Here is a 23,571-nt window from a genome sequence, read left to right on the forward strand (position 1 = left end):
GCTGCACCAGGGCTCAACGTCGGCGACCAACGGCTTGCTGTCGGTCTTCGTGGATACGAGGCCTCAACTTAGATGGCGATCTAGGGACAGTGACTTGAGGTTTCGGTTGCTTTGTGCCAGGCGAATAGTGCTGGTGGCTGCTGGCGTGCAATAGATCGCGCGTCATATCAGGCCAAGTATTGTGATGATGATTCTTGTACGGACAACTAGTTTGTCATCAGGGCCCTCTAGCCGCATGTTAGTCATGTGCATCAGATAGGTTCCTTCAGTCGTCCGCTATGAATGATGTGGGTCTAGTTGGTTGGGTATCGTGTGCCCCTAGCCGCAAGTTAGCCATGTGCGTAAGCTGGGTTCGTTCAGCTGTCCGCTATGATCAATGATTTGATCGCCCTCGCATGCTTTGCTTAGTACAGAACTAGGCCGTAGCGCACCAACATACTTGACGTTTCCGCATAGGTCACCAACATATGCAAGTCTTACGTTCTTCCAAATTCGCATGAGTTATCCGAAAACAATGAATGTAACTACTGTGGTGATAACTCGCAACAGTAATTGTCGAGGTTGTACAGCAACCAATTCGCTATTCATCTAGCCAAGAAGACATAAGCGGAAAAAATTATTTACAGTCATTCCCGCATATTTCAAGTCCACAAGCACAATGTACTTTATAGAAAGCTCGTTGAATTATTTCAGCTGCATAACTACCTGTCCCTTGTGTCCCGGAATTCGCGATATCTTATTACATCGCTCACTTGAACAAACCACCCATGGAGATAATTTGCAGAACAATCCATTAGACGTGAACATGCTTCACTATGAATTGGTGACCTTGAAAACGCAGATTTTGATATTTTAATTCCATTTTGCGAATACCGAAAGGCGCTTAAGCGTAATATGTGCCGCAAACGATAAGACACTCCTCAATAACTGCGTTCCTCTGTCCTCAGTACCAAAGGAAGTTTGATCGCTCTAGGTTGGGAGCGTCGGATGATGCCCACTGTCTGTGTAGCTGCCGCGATTCCGCGCAATCCTAAATAATAAATCCCACCAGTCACAATTCCACCCTGTGTACAATTATAATCATGCTTCCGGTGCGATATTCACCAACTGGTGATAACCACTATTTTCTCCTGCTTTGAACTGAGCGTCACCAAGCCAGCAGGCGTAGAGTCAAGGCACTCAGCGTGTCTGGCCTGCTAGAGTTTGCACCCATTGTACAATAGAAGCAGGATCGTGGTTCCAGCTTACAAGGCACGCCTGTTGCTCGCTAACTAAAGAGGTGAATTAAACACTCGGTTGCTGATTTAAACGAGGAGCCTTACGCTTTGGCTGCAACACTTTTAATTACGGCATCCGTGCCCTACTTCCCATGAGATCTGGCACGGTGAAGTGGACTAACGGTTTATTTCTTCTACTCACTCAAGCAAATAACCTTAACAAGGGCGCGCAGTTTCGTCGCGATGGATCCTGTGATAATCGAGGATGTCGCTAATTCTTTCGCCAAGTTGCGCATGTACCCCTACTTCGATGTGTGTAACTATATACTCATGAGTATGGCAGTCAAGGAAGATACACCACAATCAGGTAGGTATACGGGAGCAATTTTTCGGTCATTACTTCGAAGGCTCGACAGCTTTTTCTAGACGTCACCCGTTCTCATGTTGGCTAGCTACGATGTTGATGTGTTTCGGCGGGGCCATCCTGTCCAGCTTCATATGCGGGGAGCCCTTGTTTATGTGTTTTGATGACACACGTGGTGTTCTTACGGCCACAGTCGTATGGTGAGTAGACGGTTGTCACGTACACTTACGTCGCAGGTATCTTATCAATTACTTCCCGTTTGACCTGGTTTACCGCCTCTGCAAATTTCTGCCTTTTCGGTTGATTATATGCTCACTGAAGGAGATACAACGGGCCAGGAAAATCGCAATAGGCGTTCACCACGGGTTACATCAATTTCCCGAATCTGGCGTGACTTGTGTCTTACTCGGACTTCTCAAAGGTATATTGTTTTGCGGAGATTTATTCTGTGCATATACTTTAGGTAGTGGTAGCATATTTATCCGTCCTGTCTCACAGTTTATCCTTGGCAAATGGGAGCCGACAAAAAATCCACTGTTTGTTGTACCATTGTGAGTATTTCGTTTGATTCAGTGGTCATAGCATGTGTATGAGCCCTAGGGACATGTTCGTCAATCGCACTCGTTTGTGTCGCTGTTTCTTGGACGGTACTACCCTGTTGCTTTTTCGTGATATTCTCGCTGTTGGTTTTTCCTGACACCGTAACTTTGGGAGCTGCCGTGTTTTGGCTGTCAGGGTGTGCCGTCCATGTCTGCTGTCGTTTTTTGGCTAAAGGTTGCTTTGTACTGTGGTTGTATTTCTATATGGACTGACCCAACAGCCACCTAGTTATCCGTGCTTGCATGTACTGTGCATTTAAACGGTGGGAGGTGTGAGCCTGTTCAACCGCAGTTATACATGAATTTCCCCTGCAGTTTTGGTTTAGCCACCTGGTGGTTTTCATTGCCAAAATCTATTTGATTGGACGTTTCAGTTAAATCTAGCGTCCTATCACGGTGAATCACTTAAATAACAAAATCCTGGCGAAATGCACTCATTTGCAAACTAATTTAGTTCTTCGATAGACTCACCTAGAACCCAGCCGAATCCCCCGTTTGTGATTTTTCCAGGGTTTCCCAGCTAATGTCGCCTAGTGTAAGTTTACTTGACATTCTGTTGCAGCTCCATTCAAAAGCGTGAAAATGACATTTGTTTTATACCTCATGTTCGCTATGGTTTCATCAGTTGCTGACTATTTCGGTTAAGGGTCACCTGGTGCCTTCCAGTATAAATGCTATCGTTTCAGTCTTAATATACATAAACCCTATAAACAGGATCCACAGGCGATCTCAGAACAGGAGCTAAAAACCGATTCGACTCATACTTGTGAATTGCATGTGTCCAAGATAGGCTGTTTTTTTTTTCATTTTCTCTCAGGAGTTCCAGTTATGTTTACCACATGTCCATACACATCCAAATTTCAGCGTCGCCATAACGTTAAATTCCAAAGTTCGTTGGTAGAGCATGATATTATTCCCCTCTAGAAGCACAAACTCTATTCGTGCTTCAGCTGAAGGATTTTTGAATAAGCAATGAATGTCCTGATTCAGCTTTCAGCTTTCTGGAATTACATACAGACAGGATAGTTGTGTCAGATGATTTGAATGTGTGTTAAGAATTCAGGTAAATAATGTCGAAGAACTCGCCGGTTGTTTGATCGGTTTATAATAATATCGCGCGTCGAGTACAACGAGTACTAGGGTCTCACCGATAGATCCGAGCCGCACCCCCCTTCCTCTCAATTCACGACCTCTTCTTCTAGTCTTAAATAGATGGTACCTGATGTGGCGATTTGGCGGTTCCGTAAACCATTGAGGCACACTAAGACTTATCCTTGTCGCACTCAGTCACTCCTACCAGCTTTGCCAATGAGTGGGTTAAGGTAAACAGTATCCTTGTCCTTGGGGTTGGGGTTGGAGGTCGAGACGTTTATGACTTGTTACCTGAAATTTGGACTACTGTGATCACGATTACCCTGCTGTCAGGCTTGCGAGGGAGAGGCGTTGTTTGGTGACCATAATCGTCCTGTTTAGGTTTGGAAGTCCTTGAAGTATCTCAACTCACTTAATCGCAACCTTTACAACTAACATCAATTTCGTGTTACATCGGCGGTCGCTTGGTGCCCTGAACCGGGTCGCCTTGTTTGCTCTCCACAGTAGGGCTAGTCAGCGAAAACGGGCTATTGCTGACACCGCTTTCTTCAGTGGTACCTCTCAACTCCTATTCCATTTATTAATCACCCCTCCGTAGTAACCAGTAATAGATATCTAATCCTCGCACCCAAGGAAGTGAGTAGCATTTTGGGATATCTCAGTAATTAAGGCGCGGAACTGCCCACCAATTCCCTGTGGTTAGAACCCCACCGTGGCATTTCGATTGCTTCTGTCTAGGCTTCGAAAAGCTTGCAGTATATCAGCCTTTGTCCTAATAATCATGAACAGCGGTACACCAGTAGTGGGAACTGGTGTCTAAATGTCATTAAGCTGTGGAGAAGAAAGCCATAGTAAAGGGTCAAACTAAAGGGAAACATATTGAAAAACCGCATTTCACGGGCAAAAACAGCGAAAATTGAAATGTCTGCACTTTCCGATGCCGTTTAGGTAAACACAGCTGAGCGTCATGTTGGAGCGCGGTTGGCTGAATGTACTTTGCGAACCTTATCCAATACAAGCTCAGCACAACGCCAGACATATGTTAGCCTCGCAGTCTGACTAAGAAATGGCAGTAAGGAGCCCACTATCGGTTGTTTACGCTCTGCCCTGTGAGGTTTCCAACTCGGCTGCACGCTGAGATCTTCCAGTGCTCAACTTGACAATAGCCACTACAGTGCGCATTGTTCACGTTAATGTCTATGCCCTGCCGACATTTCTCTAACGAGGTGTTGAAGTGGACGGTGGTCTCCGAAACCTGATAAGCCTCATCTGCTGTTAGGGTGCACCACACTTATTAGCAAGTACTCGCTTACGTACTGCAGCCAGTTAGCGCCTGTATACGACGTAGATACGGGTGGTAAATACCCTCGTCTCAGGTTTTTGGGTCTGTGAGGCCAATTTTCAGCCAGAGTAAGACTGACCATCGAATAACAGCAATATCTTCTTCACGGTGTGGCCTCACCAGCCTTCCTCAAAGTTCGATTTCGATAGTCAGATTGGAGATCACACTTCATGATGGTGTCTCCGACCAAGTTGAACAACTGTGGGGACCCCAATAGTTATGGTAAAAGTTCGATAACCCATTGTAAATCAGAAATGTGGGAATAAATAACGAATTATTCACAAGCTCCCAGAAAATTGCTCTTTGACCAAGTGTGCGCAGAAGAGCCGACCTATCCACGGGATCAGAAGGTCTTTTGCAGTTAAGAAAAACCGCCACAGCTGGTCGGGTGATGTTGCTCAAGCACTTGTCATAATGTAAAGTTGTGGCCACTTTGCACCCCCTACCTGGTCGAAATCCCGCTTAGTATTTTCGGACTTGCGTCTCGCGTGATGAGGTCAGACATCATAGTATTACTGGGGCTAGTAGCCGCGTTACAACTGGAGTAACGCCTATAACCATACGGCTAGAGGATTCGCTTCATATCCCTTTTTGAATTAAAGTACAGCTATTAACTTGCCTTCAGTTCTTCGAATGCATTCGAATGTTCCCATACTAGTTAAAACAAACTGATCAAGGCAAGATAAAACCGTCTTTGTTCAACACTGGCGGAAGCTTATCCAGCCCAGTAACCCGATAGTGCTTCAAGGCAGAAAGGCGTTGTGGTGTTTCAAGACTTGGACGAGGAACAACTCACATACTACGTACTGCACGGCGGCTCAGACGAAATGCATGGGTTCAGAGGCAAACGACTCATTAAACGGTTTTCCAAAGTAATCAGCCCCGAGATCAAGGCGGCGGTTCCTGCGGTGTTGAATTTTCAAAATTAACCTTTTTGGCATCGAAGCCATCCTTCTGGTCCCTTTTTGCCCATCGGATGAATTGCAAGTCAGCTGTAAGAACCGCGTACTCGTCTTACAGTGGTTGTAGCTGCCGCAGTTTCGTTCACCGATGATTTGGGGGGGGGGGAGGTAGCTGCGCATTGCACGCGTGAGCTGGTAAATTGGTGCATAAATCCAGCACTGTCAGTGGGCTATCAGAACAGTTGTTCGGACTTTGTCAGTTTCCTCGCATCGAGCTGCGACAGTAACTGTTCTGAGATACAGCACCTATCTAATGAGCCTTCTGGTAAACCACAATCGGATCGCTCAGCAGTTGGCCGTGACACCCAGCACATTATTCAATGCGACCGAAATACTTTTAAAACGAGTCTGGTTCTGCTCAAAAGGCAATTGCTGTGCGCATTCGATCGGGAGTCAGACAGTATCATCTTACTCCCTTCGCCCTCGGGTTTGGCTGACCCCCTACAGCTGAGCCGGTAAGAATGTCATATCACGGGTTCTGGCCACTGTTCCCAAGGAAAAATTCGCTTCCCGCTGCTTCAGTGGTCAGACTTTTGAGTCAGAAATAAGGTAAGAGTTCAGCTGTATCGGTGCTTAACTGTCATACCACCCGAAGGTTGCACGAGAGTTGGTATACTGCCAGGTTACCCAAGCCTAGACAGAGGAAGCTGAGAGGCAGAGATCGGGTTCGAACCACGGACCTGTGGGTCAGTAAATTCGCGCTCTAACCACTTGGGCCGTCTCGCTCTCACTGCTTTGTACGTCAGACTTTTGAGTCAAAGGCCTAAGGTGGGGTACCTCAACCAGAATCCCTTCCTCGGCCAGCGCAACCTGGAAGTATCATTTACTTGCGCAGTCCTTCGTCCGCAGATCTCCATCCCCATTCCCTTCCAACCATACAAGCAAGTGCTGCTGAATTAGTTGAGTCCCAGTTATTGGACCGGTGTGCTTTATGCACCTCGCTATCCATCAGCAATAAACAAAACACCTCGCTAGTTCCACGAGGTCGTCTCTACATAGGAGGTTTCAACGTCTGTACTCTGTCAAATTGGTAAACAGACTGCTCCAGAAACCTTATAATTCCTCAAAACATATATGCCCTGTCTCCAGTGCACGCATACAAGATCCAAGCATGGTCGTACATGTCAAATGGCCGAGGTGCGGCAGCGAAACATCAGTGTTAACGGACCTTCCAGTCGGTAAGTTCGCGCGTTAGTCACGGTTATCTCGAGTGGTCACCAAGCACAAATCAACCATGGACCCGACTGGATCACTTGGATATCAGCCACCGGTTGAGAGCCACGGTTTAAGGCCAACGTTTCTTCTGGGGTCGAAATGCTCCCAGGGCATTCGCTTACATCTCTTCTTGGATCTGACGCTACTGTAGGGCAGACAACATAATCTGAATAATTTTTCCTCACGGTTTGTCGTGCTTTTCACACCTGCAAAGTTTTAAGTGCTACTGCAAAGCGATAGGCTCGAACCATAACCTCATGCTCATAAGCCAATTGGGACAGCGGATTAATTTGTTTACCTGGGCAGCTTTATCGGCCTCAGTGGTCTCGCGAAAGATGAGATTTCCATTCGGATTGGGAATGCCAGATTTTCGTGAACCTGCAACGCCAGCGGCGTAGGCCTGACATCGGCTTATCGTTCAACAATTGAGATAATAATGCTGAGGTGGGCAATGTAGCCGAACTGTCTCTAGGAATCAAGACAAACGACGTGGTGTGCGTGGCGTTGCTTAAGTAGTTCACTTGACGAGGTGTGGCCAATGCATCTCATAGCATATTAAAAACCTACCCGACGCTCGCGTAATGGAATGAGGTACCGCAATATGATGAGGCCGGGCGAGATGGCTCAGCTGTTGGAGTGCGAATTTACTGACCGGAAGGTCCTTGGTTAGAACCCGGCCTCTGCCTCCCGACTCTCCCTGTTTAGGCTTGGGCAGCCTGGTGGTATCCCATCCCTCGTGCTTTGGGTGGCTTGGCAGTTAGGCACCTAATGGACGTTACAGTTGAACGATCAGTGAGGCCACTGGCAGCATTACCTCTGAGTTAAGACCTACACACTTGTGGTTGGAGCAGCCGATTCTGCAGAATGATTGATGGTCTTATTTCGGGACTAGTTCAAACAACCAAGACAAGGTACAATACAAAATTGGTCATCACCTAGTGGCGCCGGTGAGGGTTCAGATGACCCTGACGGTTTTTGCCTTTTGAAGAGAGAACGGCTAACTAATACCCTAGTTACTGAGGGATGATTTACAGCTCCAGTTGAGCGGGTTGCATGAAAGACAAGGACAGAAAAGCCGATGGTCATCTAAACTGTGTAAATATTCATCTCAAAGGTAACCATACTGGTCCATATTTTCCGCCATTATCTATTATGGCCTTACTAACAACCGGTGTTTGGGTGCCGTTTTATGCATGAAGTAAGGTTTCCTAACATTCCCAGCTACATCAGCTTACATTTCCAGAGCATGGTGACGCCACCAGGCTATACCTAAGCCGTATAGCGGAGCTTCTAAGTGAAATATGTTCAGCGTCCTTAGAGAAACAGTGTCTCGCATCTAGGAGCCGAATTAACTGTCCAGTGCTTAGTTGATGTCTCAGAAACGCCAATACCGAGCTCTCTGTTGTACGGATGTCCCTTGGTCGCAGATGATGAACATCCACATAGACTGCTTTGGTAAACTCAACTTCTTAAAATTTCTAATGGCCGGACGGCATTAATAATAGATAATAATCGTCCAGCTTCGACACATTTTCGATGCATAGTTTCCGTGCAACTCAGGAAGCACAACGGCTAGAACACTACAGGGTTGTTCAATCTCATAGCAGACGCTGTCGAAAAGTCATGGATGTGTTCGAAACACGTATCAATCAGTCAGTAGTTTCCCGTCTTAATCATTGAGCCATTAAGACCTCGATTGCTGAACGGAGAGTTTGGTTCGTTGGAAAGATAAGCTGAATGAAGACGACACCTGATTCTACCCGCGTACTCCGAAATCGAAAGTCAACAATGCAGCCTCGCGACTCAATGGTCAATATGGTTCCATGAATATTCGTTAGTATGGGGTAGCATAATGATGTCTACCGCGTCTAAACCAGCGCGGATCTGCAAAGACCATCATTATTATCATGGCCTAAAGTCAAAACAAACAGGCCACTAAATCGCACCACTGTGCAGAGATCTCCGGCGACTAGAGCGACATCTGAGGGACAGTTGGACGTTACGGTTCTTAGGAGTTCTTATGGAGGTTGTGGAAACTGACAAAACAGCACGGAAACATGAATCCAACGAACTAAAGAAGCCTCACTGGTCGCTTGACGTAATACAACTCGTAGTACCCTATGCGAACGAAGGCCCAGAAGATTTTGGGCTGCAATCAAAAAGGTCTGTGTGACGTTTGGATGAATGTCGGTTGTTACGGCTTTCGGAGCCTTTGGGGAATTTGAAAAATTCTCCACACTTCAATTTCGAACCGTTCATTATTAATATTACTTCAAGATGTTTGATCACTACGTACTCTCAAACCTCTTTTGGTTCAATACAGTTGGATGAATGCCCTTTCGCATTTCCGACTTGATGGTATTCATCTGAATCAGGAAACTGAGCGCCTTGTTCATCGTCTGGGCTGTTTACCTTGCGTTAGTTAATGGTACTAATTTATTACAGCCTTACTATCATTTGAAAGAAAATTTGGTTCACATTCATGAGCTGTTTGCGTCATCTAATCATTCTACCGATGGAACAACTGTATCAGCAGATAATCACAAATAGTAGTCTGACAGGTTCGGCATGTATTTTTGCATCAGTAATTGAAACCTTCCGGCTCAGGAGCGGCCATTCGGAACGAAATCTCCGCATGTAGAGTCCCAGTTTTGGTCTCCATGTAGTAAACCGTAATGAGAACGTAGGCCCTAGAGTAAGATAAAGAGAAAACGGTTCAGCCGTTACACCCTTTCGGTGCTTAACTGTCATGTCACCCGAAGTAAGCACCATGGCTGGAATACTGTCAAGTTGTTTACGCCTAGGCAAGGCAAGTCGAGATGCAGAGGCCGGGTTCGAACCATGGACCTTCCGGTCAGTAAATTCGTGCTCTAACCACTGAGTCACCTCGCCCCGTAGAGTGGTATATCTCAACAGTCTTGATCCACGTTTTCTGCTGTTATTTAGTGCACAAACAGCGAACTAATATCTAGAACAGCATTTACTCTTGTGAATTAACCGTATGGAGTGAATCACAGTGAACTCATGGTTTTATTTCAGCGTGGTGTGGAAATGGGTTTCATGCCTACTTCTACTAAAGGGGTGTACATAGACGAACAATATCCAACAATATCCTCTATATCTTACCCGCCTTAACAGGCGCGATATGCCCTGTCATGAAACGAGGTTCTATGAACTCTGGGCCAGTTATTTCGATCTCATCGGCACTTCCGAAATTCATTGTTTGCTTTGCAAGGGTTTCCATTCGGGATGTTTCCTCGTGATCTCAGTGGGAAATTTTAAAGCATCACTCACCTCGCCATGTTCATTCTTTGTGGGGTCGAAAATGCGCGCTCGCCTTACCTGCAGTGATACATAAGTGCATTCTAGACTTAGTCGTTCATACCATCACTTATGTTTTTTAGAGTAACTAAATGAAAGAGTGGTCCACACGGTTACCAAGCAATTTTCGAAACTGAAAAATACACCCTTTGCACCATTTAATATATTGTCCATATCCCCCTCTCAGGTGCTGGCTATCTTGAGATGAAACTTTTTCAGCGTCTCGTACGTGGTGTTTGGCTACCTGCCGCGACGGAGTTTCTTCATCCAACATTGTAAGGTTTTTAGAGCCTGTCTTTGGTATCATACTATAGCATGCCAGTGATACATGAGTGTTCCAATATGACCAGATGCTTGCATGCGCACGTTGACTGCGTTATATTTTTATGTTTCATGAGTTTCTTTTTTTCTCCGTATTTAGTACTACGAAGATCTCGTTGCTTGCATCAGTAGCCTATTACATGCGTCATTGGGATGTGATACCTCTGTCGGAGAATCAACTGTTTCTTGCAGTCGCGGCGATATTTGTTTACCTCAGGTAAGAACCCATGGTTTGTCGCAACCATTCCGCTGAGTATCCCCAAACTATGCACATACACGCTAACTCGGCCTCACCCCTTGATTTCAGAAGCGTGTTTCCCACAATTATGAAATAAGAACTCTGCCAAGGGTTCCAGTCATTCAGCTGGATTGGTTGTCATTGACTTGTCACCGTCCTATTTCTCCACGTTTGCGCTGTTTGACAGTCATTCAGTATCGGTTAACGACACTTGGTTCTGATGTTTGGTCTGAGGTATGCGCTGTGAGCTCCAGCTAGTTCAGTGGTTAATACATGAAGCTGCTGATTGGATGATCCGTGGTTCAAACCAATCCTGAATTTTTGATTGCCTCCGATTTGCAAGGCGGTCATGGACTGTGTCAGAGCTGAGCGGTTATTATTATTAACGATGCACTTTGTAGATGTTCTTCATTCTACCAAGTCAGCTGCGCAGTACTGGCGAATGCAGTCGATTCTGGATTGATGCGCACTAACGCACTAATTTGATGTTTCAACCTCATTGATCCACATGTTTAATTCTCTGGAATATTCCATTTCACTCCCCCCGTGTAGTCATATGCACCTTAATCCCGTCACGCTGCGATCAAGTGGTTAATCCTCACTATAGTAACCTATATAATCGATTTGTGGTGAGTTGTTGAACCGGTTAGGCCTCTATCTTCTTTAGGTACACTAGGGTAGTCAGGTTATGTAATGGCTTTAACAGTATGAGTACGCCTGAATTAGTCATGTTCTTATGTCTCTTGCACAGGTTTTGAATGCCTTCACATCGGCCATTTTAACATCCAGGTCTATAATGGTGGCCTTCTGGTTGAGGCGGTTGTGCTAGTCAGCTTAGTTGAGGTCAGGTGTCCGTAAGCTATGCTCTGGCTGCACTCTGATTCTTTCCAAGCACGTGCATGGTCATCCAATCACTGCCGTAAATGAGAAAACATTCCAGAGTAGGTATTACGCTATGCAACGGAAAACATGCACACACGTTAGCCCTAGTCCTCACTTTATTGCTGTTGTGAGATTGATTAGAGCTTTGTAACAAAGATACGTTATTTTTTGCTTACTAGCTGATCGGATTGACTCGCTGTTTTGCTGTTTAGTGACCCATCTCCTTTCGCTTGTTGGAACGGGTTGATTGGCCCCAGGCGATCTGGTTGGACCAGCCGGTGACGTAGTTTAGTGTGGTCTCGATTGAATATCTACCACTAAATATGACTCTCATACTTGAAACACTAGCACATTGCATTTTGACTTCTTATACTGATGTTCCCTGCATTAATCGCTTATGTCGCTGCGAGTTGAAAGCTCAGATATGGTTGTGGTTGCTGCAGAATGCACAAGTGGAGAGGCTTAGACCATTTGAGACTTAATTAGAAGGCCGACATGGATTGGACTCGGTACTGACAAATAGTAATGAACAATTATTTCGGCTGTGCGCTGACCGCAGACTGCTTTTATGTAGTACTAACTTCCGAAGTAGCGTCGTCTGACTGGACTCGGTACTGACAAATAGTAATGAACAATTATTTCGGCTGTGCGCTGACCGCAGACTGCTTTTATGTAGTACTAACTTCCGAAGTAGCGGAAGTCGTCTGACTACATGGTGTTCTCCAGTGGCGTTCTGGCTACGAACTCAAATCGATCACAATGCTATCAGTTACCAATTGCGTGGATCAATGAGTCACTGTGGATCGTTTTGGAGCACATTAGCGGATTCCAATTACGGGCTTATCCGGAGTCGCTTCTCCCTCCGTTTTACAGGACCGTGTAAGGTGCGGACAAATATCTTAGCAACTGAGAGGCTGGCAGATCCGGACAAGCTTAGACGAACTTACCATAATCCAAATGCTCCACCATCAGATGTGAATTCATACTACGATAAGATTACCAGCTCTTTGCACAGTGCTGGGAGTTTTGCCTATGATGCGTCGCTCTCATGCCCACTCAAACACTGGATATTAAACAGAACAGTGGACAGAATAGTAGTCTCAGAAATATTTCAGATAGTCCCTAACACAACTTGACCCGACAGACTATGAAGCATCAAATGAAATTGAGCATGCGAGCTGACCGTGAAGTCTGGTGGATATGGAAAGCCAAGAAATGGAAGAGGCCCGAAGGTCACTTTAGTTGATCCCTGAGACCGGTCCCCGGAAACCATCTTGAGTAAAGAAGAACGCCTCGACCCGTGATCCGAATGTTTCGAGTCTCTGAATGTCTGGAGACCACAGTTGACGTAAAACCCTAAACGGTGAACGTGGTGCCACCTACGGCCCCGGGGGTTTATGACTGAACATTTTCTCTCAAGCGCCACCGAGTTTCTGGTGCGGATGACCTCCAATCCGCATTGTTCAGAAATAAGGGTGAAGTCTCAGTCAACGCTTGTCTGATCTGTTTGTCTGCATTTTGGAAAAGGAATTTGTCCAAGAAAACTGGGAAGAGTCAGTGATAGTGCCCATTTTCAAAAGGGGGGCTCGTAGTGAATATGGGGATCAGCTTGACCCCTGGTCGTAAGAAGACTGCTGACTTCACTTGTGCTTCGTCGCCTTATGGTGGCCCGTAAAACACTCACTCGGGATCAGTAAGCAGGGTCCTGGCCTGGTATAGGTTGCGTTGACCGAATCCTCACATTCCATCAGATGCTAGAACAACGTCATACGTACAAACGACCCACGATCTTAGTGTTCCTGGATCTCCAAAGCTTTCACTCACCCATTAAGAAATGCCCCGGAAGTTTGCGAACACCATAAGTTCTTTGTATTCTGACATTTTTGGGCGTGTGAGAGTATACGCAGACCTCTCCAAAAGCTTCCGTACACAAAGTGGTGTCGATGAGGCATGCCCACTCTTTTCATTCTGTTTAATTTCTTTGTCAGTGAAATGATGAGACGAACACCAGGTCTCCAAAACCCCGGTGCTCAAATAGCCTGTGACGAAAACCTTGTCGATCTGGTATACGCAGATGACATCGTCTATTGTTTGACCAACGTTATGTCGAAAAAAAGGTTAACCGCTTGCCAGTGTTTACTAATTTCTCATGTGTGAAGTACGTCTAAACTATTATGCTTTAGATAATAGATATGCCTACATCTGCATTTGGTGAAATGTACAAATCAATCACAATAATGAACGTGGATAAGGTTCTGTGTATCCTGAGGTGCTTCTTGGTCTCCTTTACTTACTGCGCCAACTCCGATCCCCTTTTCGAGGGAATTGAGCAAAGCTTAGTTTGTTCACAATGCGAGGAAAATGGGCGTATTTTTTCTAAGTGGCCTAATTCACTTGCTTTGACGCTACCCAGCTTAGTCATTTCTATCTCTCATTAGAGCTAGCTTGACTTACTTATTCGAACCACACATGGAAGTTGGCATTGTCACCATGACGTACTAATGCTAATGAATGCGGAAACCAGAATAACGTCCATGTTTTTCTCGCAATTCAATTGTTGATTATTATCCAACTTTTCTCGAATCTCACCTGTGATCGCCCTTTCCACAATCTAGAGTTACCATGATACTTTTGGGCCTGAAAGATCCATTCTCGCCTTTCGAAAATGTGTTGTGCACGGTACTTTTCGGTGGCACTGTGGATGCTTTGCGCAATGCCGTCCAACGTAGCCGGGCTGCCAAAACTGCTGCTGCCACCTCAACTTCCTCCAGCGTGCCCTCTAGCCCTTCGTTTCCAGTATCCACTGGACCGTTTGGCACACCGTCAACAGGCTCACCTGGATCTACTCCTGCCACCGGAACTGCAACCACAACACTGAATGGACAAGGCAGTGTACGAGACACCGTACCCAGACAACCGTCGGATAAAAAACGGGACTGATTTTTCGTTGCATCTACGACGCGTCACCCTGAATAGATACCTCCCGTTTTCAACGTGTTATTCCTATCCCATTCACGCACACAGTTTTCATCTTCTTCGACCGGCTGTTCAGAGTGATATGTAACTCACATCTCTCGTCGATTGTTCCATTGGGAACCCAAAAGATCTGTATAACACGCTTACCTTTTGAGTTTGTGTGTTCCACTTTCAGGATGTTAGGTCCCTCGACTGCATTTGTTTTCATTTTTGTTTCGCCACCCACCACATCGTGTTTCCTTGTTGACCAATCTACCTAGACACCCACTGCATTTCGAACGGAAGACTTTCACGTACATCTTGTGTGAGCCACTTTCTTCTGCTTTTTAGTAGTGATCTATTTCTTTTTCGGAATGCTTGTTAATTCGTAAGCAGTAGAAGTCAATCATTTATACCCGGCTAGTGGCTGACTGATATTCAGGAATTTCTTTGTGTTGAAAGGCGACGGAGATTTTGGATCAGCGATCGCGCACCGACCAGTTTTAATTCGTTTCATTTGATTAAGGCGCCAACTTTTACCGTATTATTCAAGACTAGGGTCATAATTTTTTAGCGTGACAGAAGCACCCAGTTAGCAAATTTTCGTACTCACATATGTCTCGAATGCTGAGAAAACGGGTTTACTATTCCAGCTAGAGACCAATCATGGCCTCATGTTTGACGGTTACATCTGTTTTCCGACGACCTTTCTACTTACTGGCCAGTGAGAACAATGATCTTGACAGCTATTTAGTCATACTCGATAAAGATTCTTGGATGAACTTACCAACGGTTTCCCCAGTTGTATTTCTACAACGGCATTTCTTTCGCATTAGCTTAATCTCAGCCTTATTTTGTCATTAACTCTGATGGAAGAGCCAGTTTCCCACTGAACAAACACCCTTGGACTTTCTACCCATATTAGTCTCCTCAAAGGGGCTTACCTTACAGAAAATATTCATTTCACTTCAATAAATGAGAAAAAATTACTCAACGTGTCTTATTTACATTTGGTCCGCTCTCTAACCGCCTGGTTGATGCAAGTAGCTAGGATAATTTTCAGACTGATAGTTTCATTGAAGGTGTAGGAAAAGTGTGATACAGTTGGCTTGTAAATCCGAAAGTGATACAACTGACAGTGCGACAGCTATTTCGGGAACTTTCACCCTTTGCATTGTTTGAGTGAAGGAGCAACGTACCAACCAATCCATTACACAATTGAGGTCGACACATTGAAGGATGCCTTCTTGGAACCAATGACATGTTGAAGAGTCGAACCGGCTTGCGCATGAGTGCCCTTGTTTACAAAGCAAACCTAGTGTCGTTAAATTCTAGCATTTAGCGTAAGAGACATTGGGCACGAAAATTGAGTGGTCGCCTATAAACAGGGTAGCAAAGAGACGAACCTGCGCATGTCGATATTCGTTCGGCCGCAATAAGTGCACAATATGCTTAACATCTGTCCTTCCGCATCAGCCAATGCAAAGTGTACAAACCTCGCAACTGCCTGCGGGTCAGAAAGTTTGTCCACCAGGCTCCAGGTATCCGCAACGCTATTTAACCGGGAAGTCCTGACGGGCTGGCTAATCGATCGATGCAACCGGGGCAGTTTATGGGTCGTCGTTCGAGGCATCGGGCAGACTTGTCATCCTTCAGGTTTGAACACATTTACCCATTCCGAGCATGCGCCAGTGGAGTAGAGGTAATACAGTCACTTTGGATATCAGACATCTAGGATTCGGATCCCGACACTTCTAGGAGGACGTGGTGCAGCTGAGCTGTGTCAGAGCATGGTGGAAGTCCAATGCCTTCCCGTTTTGGTACAAACCAACCAGAAAATGGCCCTAGGACAGGATGAAGACCACCCAAACGAGTTGCCTGTGGATGGTGTCTTTGCAGAATAAATCTTTAGCCTTCGTGTTCAAATCTCACCTTGCTATTGCGCGTCGATAAAGAAACCTTATGGGTGAGCGAAATCACTCTTGCTGGGTTAACTAAGTAAACTATAAAAAGCGTAGTAAACCCATTGGTTTCAACCGAAAGTACGACGCACGAAGGCATGCTTCCCTGACCATCACAGATATACTGGGATCACGACTAGTATCGATCAAGCGGCATCCCGTAGTCGCGGGCTTGGAAACTGGCGTGCAGTCAACGTTACTGCAATTCGGGGATATCCTACCTGGTGCTGAAATAAACCGTGTACTAACCATTTGAATGTCGCCCAAACGCTCTACTGTTTGTGCATATTTGACTGAAATTCAGCTGATTTTAGCGGCTGAGGATTAGATCATTTTACTGCATATGAGATAACTTGGACTACAAACTAACCTTTGTAACGATTAACCCATACTACTGCGGCTGTGACCTCAACTATCCAAGCATATGGTCGGTCGTCCTTCGTCTACCGCTTCTTTGTTGTCAGTCATGATGTCGCCTTAACACTCCATGGACCAAAAGGCCTCTAATAGTTGCTAAAACATTTGCAATGTTGAGGTCTGAAATTCTTGCGTATGAACATGTCGCCTTCATTAGAGTAAATACTTGACGTGTTACTCGTAAAGCTGTTCACGCGCTATTGTTTTTGATCGGCAAGCCATTAAGTAGAATTAAGCACCCGTTCACGTACTGACATGGCCCTAATATAAGACTTAACTGGAGCTTTTGTGTCGACCGAAAAGGCAGTGCAAAGGCTGACTTGGTTGCAATGGAATCCATCATCTTCATTATCACTTGTAAGAACTGCGTACTTGTCGTACGCTGGTTGTAACTCCATAGTTTCGTACACCGGTGATTTGCGGGCATGGGGTGGTTAGCTGCGCATTGGGGGCGGGAGCTGATGAGTTGGTGCGTAAATACAAGTTTGTCAGTGGAGTGGAGGGGATTGGGAGGGGAGCTATGCATCAAATGCAACAATTCAGATGCACGAGTGCAATAAAGGGTGTGACTGCGCCATGTCTGACAATGTCTCTAATAATCGATGTAGCCCGTCTGAGGATCCCCATCCAGGGAGACCTCAATGACCAGCGCAGCATTTCTTGATACACGGGGCAAGTAGCTCCCCGCTTGAGCTTAGTGCGGTAAAACTGCCAGTCATTTTGGATAGTAAACATTTTGGAAGTAAACAGTATATCTTGAAGAATCTAAAGTCTTTGGCTTGAAGACGAAATATAATTTGAACGTGACCGTACTAAAAAACGAGGTTTCATACACTTTCTTCCGCCACCATAAGTTGCATAATTCAGTGCAGGTTACAGCATTTATATAACCTTAAATAGTAAGACCACTCGAAAAAACCAATGAGGTTTCAAAACGATCCTTCATTCTTTCTCGGAGCAAAGGATTGGAACAACTAATCACATAGTCAGTCCCTGTGGCCGATTATTTCGAGCTATGATTGGGAACGATGGGCTGAAATCAATTCTGTCCCGTTTCGATCAGACGCCCGATCGATGGCCTCACCCTCAAATCGATCAGCTGACATAGTACGGAGCAAATGAGGATTGCCAACGGTGCATTCCAGCTGCCACAAACCTGTGAAATCCAGATGAATTTTACTTGCTTCAGAGTATTTTGTCATTGATAGCTCTAAAAAAAGTTACGAAAGAATCTTAGTTTGGTTTATACTCAGACAACTGTTCTTGTTATTTTCGCGGCATTTCATCCTGACTCAAAACATGGTCGCCAAAATGTAAGTTAATACCTAGACAAACATATTCAGGGCTTTCAATATACCTGACAGTGTGTTCCACGCTCAATTTTCTTCGGCTGCTAGGTGCACGTTTCACTCACCTAATCTACACAAACTACGAGTAGAAGAATGCACACTGAAAAATCGATTCTCAGAAAATTTATAAACGATTCAAATTCATGTGAAAAACTTCTATTAACATCACTGCGGCACATGAAAGTCGATGGAAAAATAGTACAGGGCACGTGGTGGTCTGCTAAAGGACCGTACCAAGCAATTTGGTTCAGAAGAGTTGGGTCAGTAGAGGCAAGTACATAGAAAAAGTGTACAAGAGGCGGCGAGATGGCAATAGGGGCTGTTCCAGTTTGAATATATATATATATATCCACAGGGGAAATTTTTTCAGGTTGCAATATTGGAAGAGAAAACTTGACTAAAGTTAACTGTTGCATTAGTCACCTTCACTACGAGCTAGATGTCGTTGGGTTAACCACAGTGTGAAGGCAACTAACAAGGAAACGGTGGTCTTCTTCGAAACTTTCCTCTTAGCATCGTTGTAATCCGGACAGTAGGGACATGCATAGGCTCCACAAACGTTACATATGTGGTTGGTGTATAATGATACGACATTGTACATTGAATGGTTATAGCGACCTGCAAAGGACAAAGTTGTTTCACATCAGCACATTTGTTGTCGTGAAGGAATACAGAATAATAATGCAGAATAATACAAAACGTAAATCAGGAATGTGATTACTGATGTAACACATAAAATGCATGACAAATACCTCAGTCGATAACTACTTGGAAAGACCGCGTACGCTAAGCGTGATATTCAGACATAATCCAAGAACGAGAAACAGTTTTAAGACTCCTTCCCTTGCGTACAGCAAACAAACTGGACTATTTTCATTAGATTGTTGTCTTGAGGAGGTTTTCTAGCTCTTTTGGTATCACTCCGTAATAAAGCAACAATCACCTCGCCGCACAGACATGCTGTCCGAAACGAATAATGGCCAACTTTGCGAGATTTCTCAGGAAGCTGTTTTCTAACGTCCGAAATGACAATCACGGAACTCGTATGGAAAGTTATATCGGTTTTTCCCATCTATTTATCAAGCTGTGCACATTCGGATAACATAATAAACTTTCATGTGGCCAAAAAGAGGACACCTTCTTAAGGGTCGTCAACCACAGTGATCTAATTTTAAGGACCTGACACAAATAGCAAGTCTCATTAAGTGGATTGGGATGCCAAACTTCCACCTACTCAGCGGAGCTCATAACGATCGGTACTACACTTGCATTGACTACATTTTAGCAGTATTGACCCCCCCCCTTGACCTGTGTTAGAAGAAAGAAAACCCAGGAAAAAACGAGAAAACTTACCTGGTTCATAGTATTCATATGCGGAACAAACTTGTTGTTGTGTTGTATTGGCCACTGGGTAGTACCGTTCAGCCTGGAACTGCACACACGTCTGATTGGTGGTGATCTGTTGGGCGGAATATTCGGCTCGTCAGTAGGTGGAAGCAAAAATATGAAACCCCTATCCTTATGTCCACGGACGCAAAAACAAAGATCCTTTGCTCCCCATATTAGTTAAAACTTATTCTATCCTTTAACCTAATCTGAGTAGACAACTGGCTGCTACTTAGATAGTCGGTTATCTACAAACACCACACACGGGAAGTATAACAGACAACTTGGATTGTGATGTGTCTTTCGAGAAATCGGACCGTTAGAATTCGCACCTTTTGCATGTTTAGCTGTCACGATAGAGGTACTGTACTCTCAGGCAATGGCGGATATTCGAGTGGTCAGGTTCTTACTTGCCAAGAACTCACTTTCCCCCCTTCGCAAAGTCTTAGACTAGATATGGTATCCATCCGCGGAGCCCAAAAGTAACCCGATAAAAGAGCGACTCCGGGCTATAACACACTAAAGTACCGTGAACATTCGGATCTACGTCGGTATACCGTGTGTTGCTTTGTGTCAGCTTCGGAGGATTCAGTTGAACAGTACGCACATCTTAGTGCCCCAAAGTGATCTCGACTCACCGTATCAAAAAAGAAGTCCACAGTTTTGGTCCACGTTCGCGCAAACCGTAGGTTTGGGACTTGGCCGCTCATCACATACCGTCTAAGGTCATCGTTGAGTACCACATAACCTGTAGGAAGTCCGATACTGAACACCGCCATGCCACTCTGACTGAGTGGTTCAACACCCTGTTGGTAATGTGTGAAGCGAGATTTAAGCATGCAACCTACTGAATAAATAAAAGTCACATAAACATTTCCATGCAGGGGGTGCTTCGTGAGTTGGTGAATAGGATCAGATCACTGGTATGACTTAACCACTGCATCAAAATAATACCACACAGCATGTCTCTGGAAGTGCGTCCTATGCCAGTCAGGAGACAAGGGAAGTGAGTTTGCACGCTGGTCAAGAAAGTACCGAGTATTGTACTTAGGTCAGTGATCTTGTCATCTTAATGCCACCAAACGGATCCTTTTACGAGTCGGTTGCATTTCTCCTTATTTCCTTCGTCAATTTTGAAAGGAAAATAATACACACTCCTTACAGTGCAATTCATCGTTTATTGAAGAGAAGGAAACCTAAATGAGTCTCTGGTGAATAGTTTGGTACAAGTGATGGTAAATTTTACGTGAGCAAACATTAGAGAGAGCATTAATCAGAAAACCGGCTTCGGTCAATAGTCCCTAGTGAAGGAATTTGGTCAGACAAACAGTCTAAGCACAAGCAATATCGTCCGACTAGACCGAAGGAACATTTCTTTTCAAGTGATCGGGTCAGGATGGCATTAAGCTGAGGCGCAATAATAGGATTATCTTAGGAGCAAACACTGAAGTTATCTATCATCCGTATCTGATATAGTTTTATCAGATCACCCCATCTCATCTCCAATGAGACGGGAAACTCACTTGGACCCCAGTTGAATCTCTCATTCGCGATGTTTTAATGCAACTGAATGAGGTGCACCAGGCCGGTTCATGTTTCAGTAGGTATATCCTAAACGAGAGATTCAGCTGGGCTCCAAGTGAGTCTCCCATCAAAAGCAAATTGCTATGCAAACGAGTGTATTTCGGAAACTACAAGCTAGTTCCGAACCGCACCGTCCGTGTCATTCTCCTACTAGTCGTTTGGAGGGACCCAACTAGAAAGCATTTGCGATTTTGAGTGACAATTTATTTTAACTAAAAAATAACATTACGAACAAACCGATTTTGTATCAAACTCACCAAGCAAATCATAAGCTCTTACTAATTCTTACAACTACCTTTGGAGTCAAACTGTTTCAAGCGACATGAGTGACGGTTGTGTGATAATTTCTTATGCTATGCAATGGGTGACTGTTTTAACACGCCGTGTTCCTTTCTGAGTTCATCTGTACCATTTCCATGCAAAGATGACCACATTGTTAGATATAAACTGTTACTCAGCGGAGTTTGGCTTTTGCACGTTGATGACCCAATTAACTGGCAGGTAAGCAACACTTACTTAATGAAAAGATATGGAATAGGGTAAACAAATTCGACGCAATTTAATCAACCTACCATTGTTCCAACCCAACGGCCACATGCCTTCATAATCATAATGGAGTTATTTCGACCGCGAAATCCTGGGATACATTCAATATCGAAACTTCGCATCACCTCTTCTAGATTCTGTGGACTTCGTGGCATCTTTTGCATTTGTGGGTATTCCACGTTCACTCGGACATCGAGTTGCAACAAAAGCCATCCGGTTCCCTCGACTTTCATGGTCACATCGCCCCACACATCCCATGGTGGAAACTGAAAATAAAAGTCGAGGCATATAATGGGGCACCGTGATAGGTAAAGGAAGATTCCCATCAGTACTTCCTGGTTTCACTTAACTGAAAACAACCATACGATAGAACTTTACTCAAAAAACTGTTGAAAAAGATTCTCCTGAGATTAAGTTTCGTCAGCGTCTGTCCGGTAAATCCACTAATTATGGAATGCACTGTGCTCAGACAGTGATTCTGTGAATAAATCTCAAAGTGCACTTTCAACCAGATCTGAACAATTAACACCAAAGTTCTTGAAAGCTCCTTTGGACTGTTTCAAATGCGCCTACCAGCAGTAAACCTCTGAATAATGTATGCTCCACATTGATGAACACGTTCTGAGCTACCAATGTTCTGATCACTGGGAATCTCCAGAAAAATTCGGTGTAACTGGTCCATCTGGGATAGAAAACGGAATTTCTTGGAAGCGGCACTGTGCCTATACGCTAAGTGCAACTTTCATACTACACACCCGTCGCTGTTACAGTCACTTGACCTGGCTCGAGCTGTCGGCTTTTCAGCCGTGTTATGTTTGCCACCGTGCAATGCCATATTGTTTCCGTGTGCCTACATGTAAATGAGCACTACCTTGCTGAATGGACGTACACGGTCCACCCGAGTGACCGACAAATGCTTTACATGGTTCTCCAACAGCACAAACGACGGATGTCGGTGTTCACAATCACAGGATTGTGTGCTTACACATTTGCACAATGTTAGTATGAAGAAAATCTGTCAACAACAGCCAGGGCCTAATTGTCTCACCCATCAGAAATTGATCAATTTTCACAGTCAGCTGCTGAATCAAGACGGCACTCTTATATGAGGAACGGGCACAACTGCATAACTTTGATATTGTTCTCATTCACGAATTACTTCTCATGACCAAATAGGCCGTAGCTTCTTTGTGTCTAAATAGATAAGAGTCGGTATTTTCCTTTGCAGGCCTTTTGCTCAGTTTATCTTTATTTCGTCTGCTTGATGACTGATTGGGAAAATGCGTTGGAAAATATTCAATTCAATATCCAATTCAATGTGGTACTTCGACAAAAATGTACATTCGAACTACTTAATCATTCAAACCGGTCTGTTTAGTCTCAGGTGACTGAATATTAGTTGCTCAAAAACCCAGGGGATATAGGATATGATGCTTTACTTCTTGATTTTTTATCTAAGATGTGCAAATAAAATGTGCCTAATGTTTGGTTGGAGTCAACTTGGTCTAGTGCGCCTGTGATATGAATAGGTCCATGCATTCAACGAAGGTGGCTTCCACTACGTAAGAAAAGCAGTAACAACTTCAGCTAGTGAAGGCATTGTAAAAGCATTATGAATTTGGCATCATGAATAAGGGATAAATGTTTGGTAAACCGTAGCGTCTCCATAACATGATGCGATGTAAACATGTGACAGTGTCAACGGTGACGGTTAAGGTGACCAATTGGACGAAGTTCAGTTAGTATCTGGAACACTTTGTGGGAAGTTCAGATTACCAGATGAGGCTAGTACCCACGCGGTTGAAGCATCGGTGGTACAT

The 23,571-nt window shown here is 44.7% G+C and overlaps 2 protein-coding genes across 2 annotated transcripts in view; one reads left to right on the forward strand and one right to left on the reverse strand.

Moving 5' to 3' along the window:
• Positions 1–184: 184 nt before the first annotated feature.
• T265_06912 (hypothetical protein) lies at positions 185–15,495 on the forward strand (the record flags this gene model as incomplete). Its single annotated transcript, XM_009172310.1, has 8 exons — positions 185–237; positions 409–520; positions 1,425–1,584; positions 1,625–1,781; positions 1,818–2,002; positions 10,300–10,387; positions 10,534–10,650; positions 14,169–15,495. The coding sequence occupies 8 exons, from the start codon at positions 185–187 to the stop codon at positions 14,491–14,493; spliced, it is 1,197 nt and encodes a 398-aa protein (XP_009170574.1).
• A 2,404-nt stretch (positions 15,496–17,899) lies between these two features.
• T265_06913 (hypothetical protein) overlaps positions 17,900–23,571 on the reverse strand; it is a gene marked incomplete at both ends in the record, with an annotated part of 52,392 nt that continues 46,720 nt past the window's right edge. The window contains 5 exons of the mRNA XM_009172311.1: positions 17,900–18,042; positions 18,659–18,853; positions 19,589–19,694; positions 20,260–20,427; positions 21,778–22,017. Of these exons, the coding sequence (XP_009170575.1) occupies positions 17,900–18,042; positions 18,659–18,853; positions 19,589–19,694; positions 20,260–20,427; positions 21,778–22,017 (852 nt within the window). The remainder of the gene's footprint in view (positions 18,043–18,658; positions 18,854–19,588; positions 19,695–20,259; positions 20,428–21,777; positions 22,018–23,571) is intronic.

This window comes from Opisthorchis viverrini (genome assembly GCF_000715545.1).
Source record: "Opisthorchis viverrini unplaced genomic scaffold opera_v5_151, whole genome shotgun sequence".
Lineage (NCBI taxonomy): Eukaryota > Metazoa > Platyhelminthes > Trematoda > Opisthorchiida > Opisthorchiidae > Opisthorchis > Opisthorchis viverrini.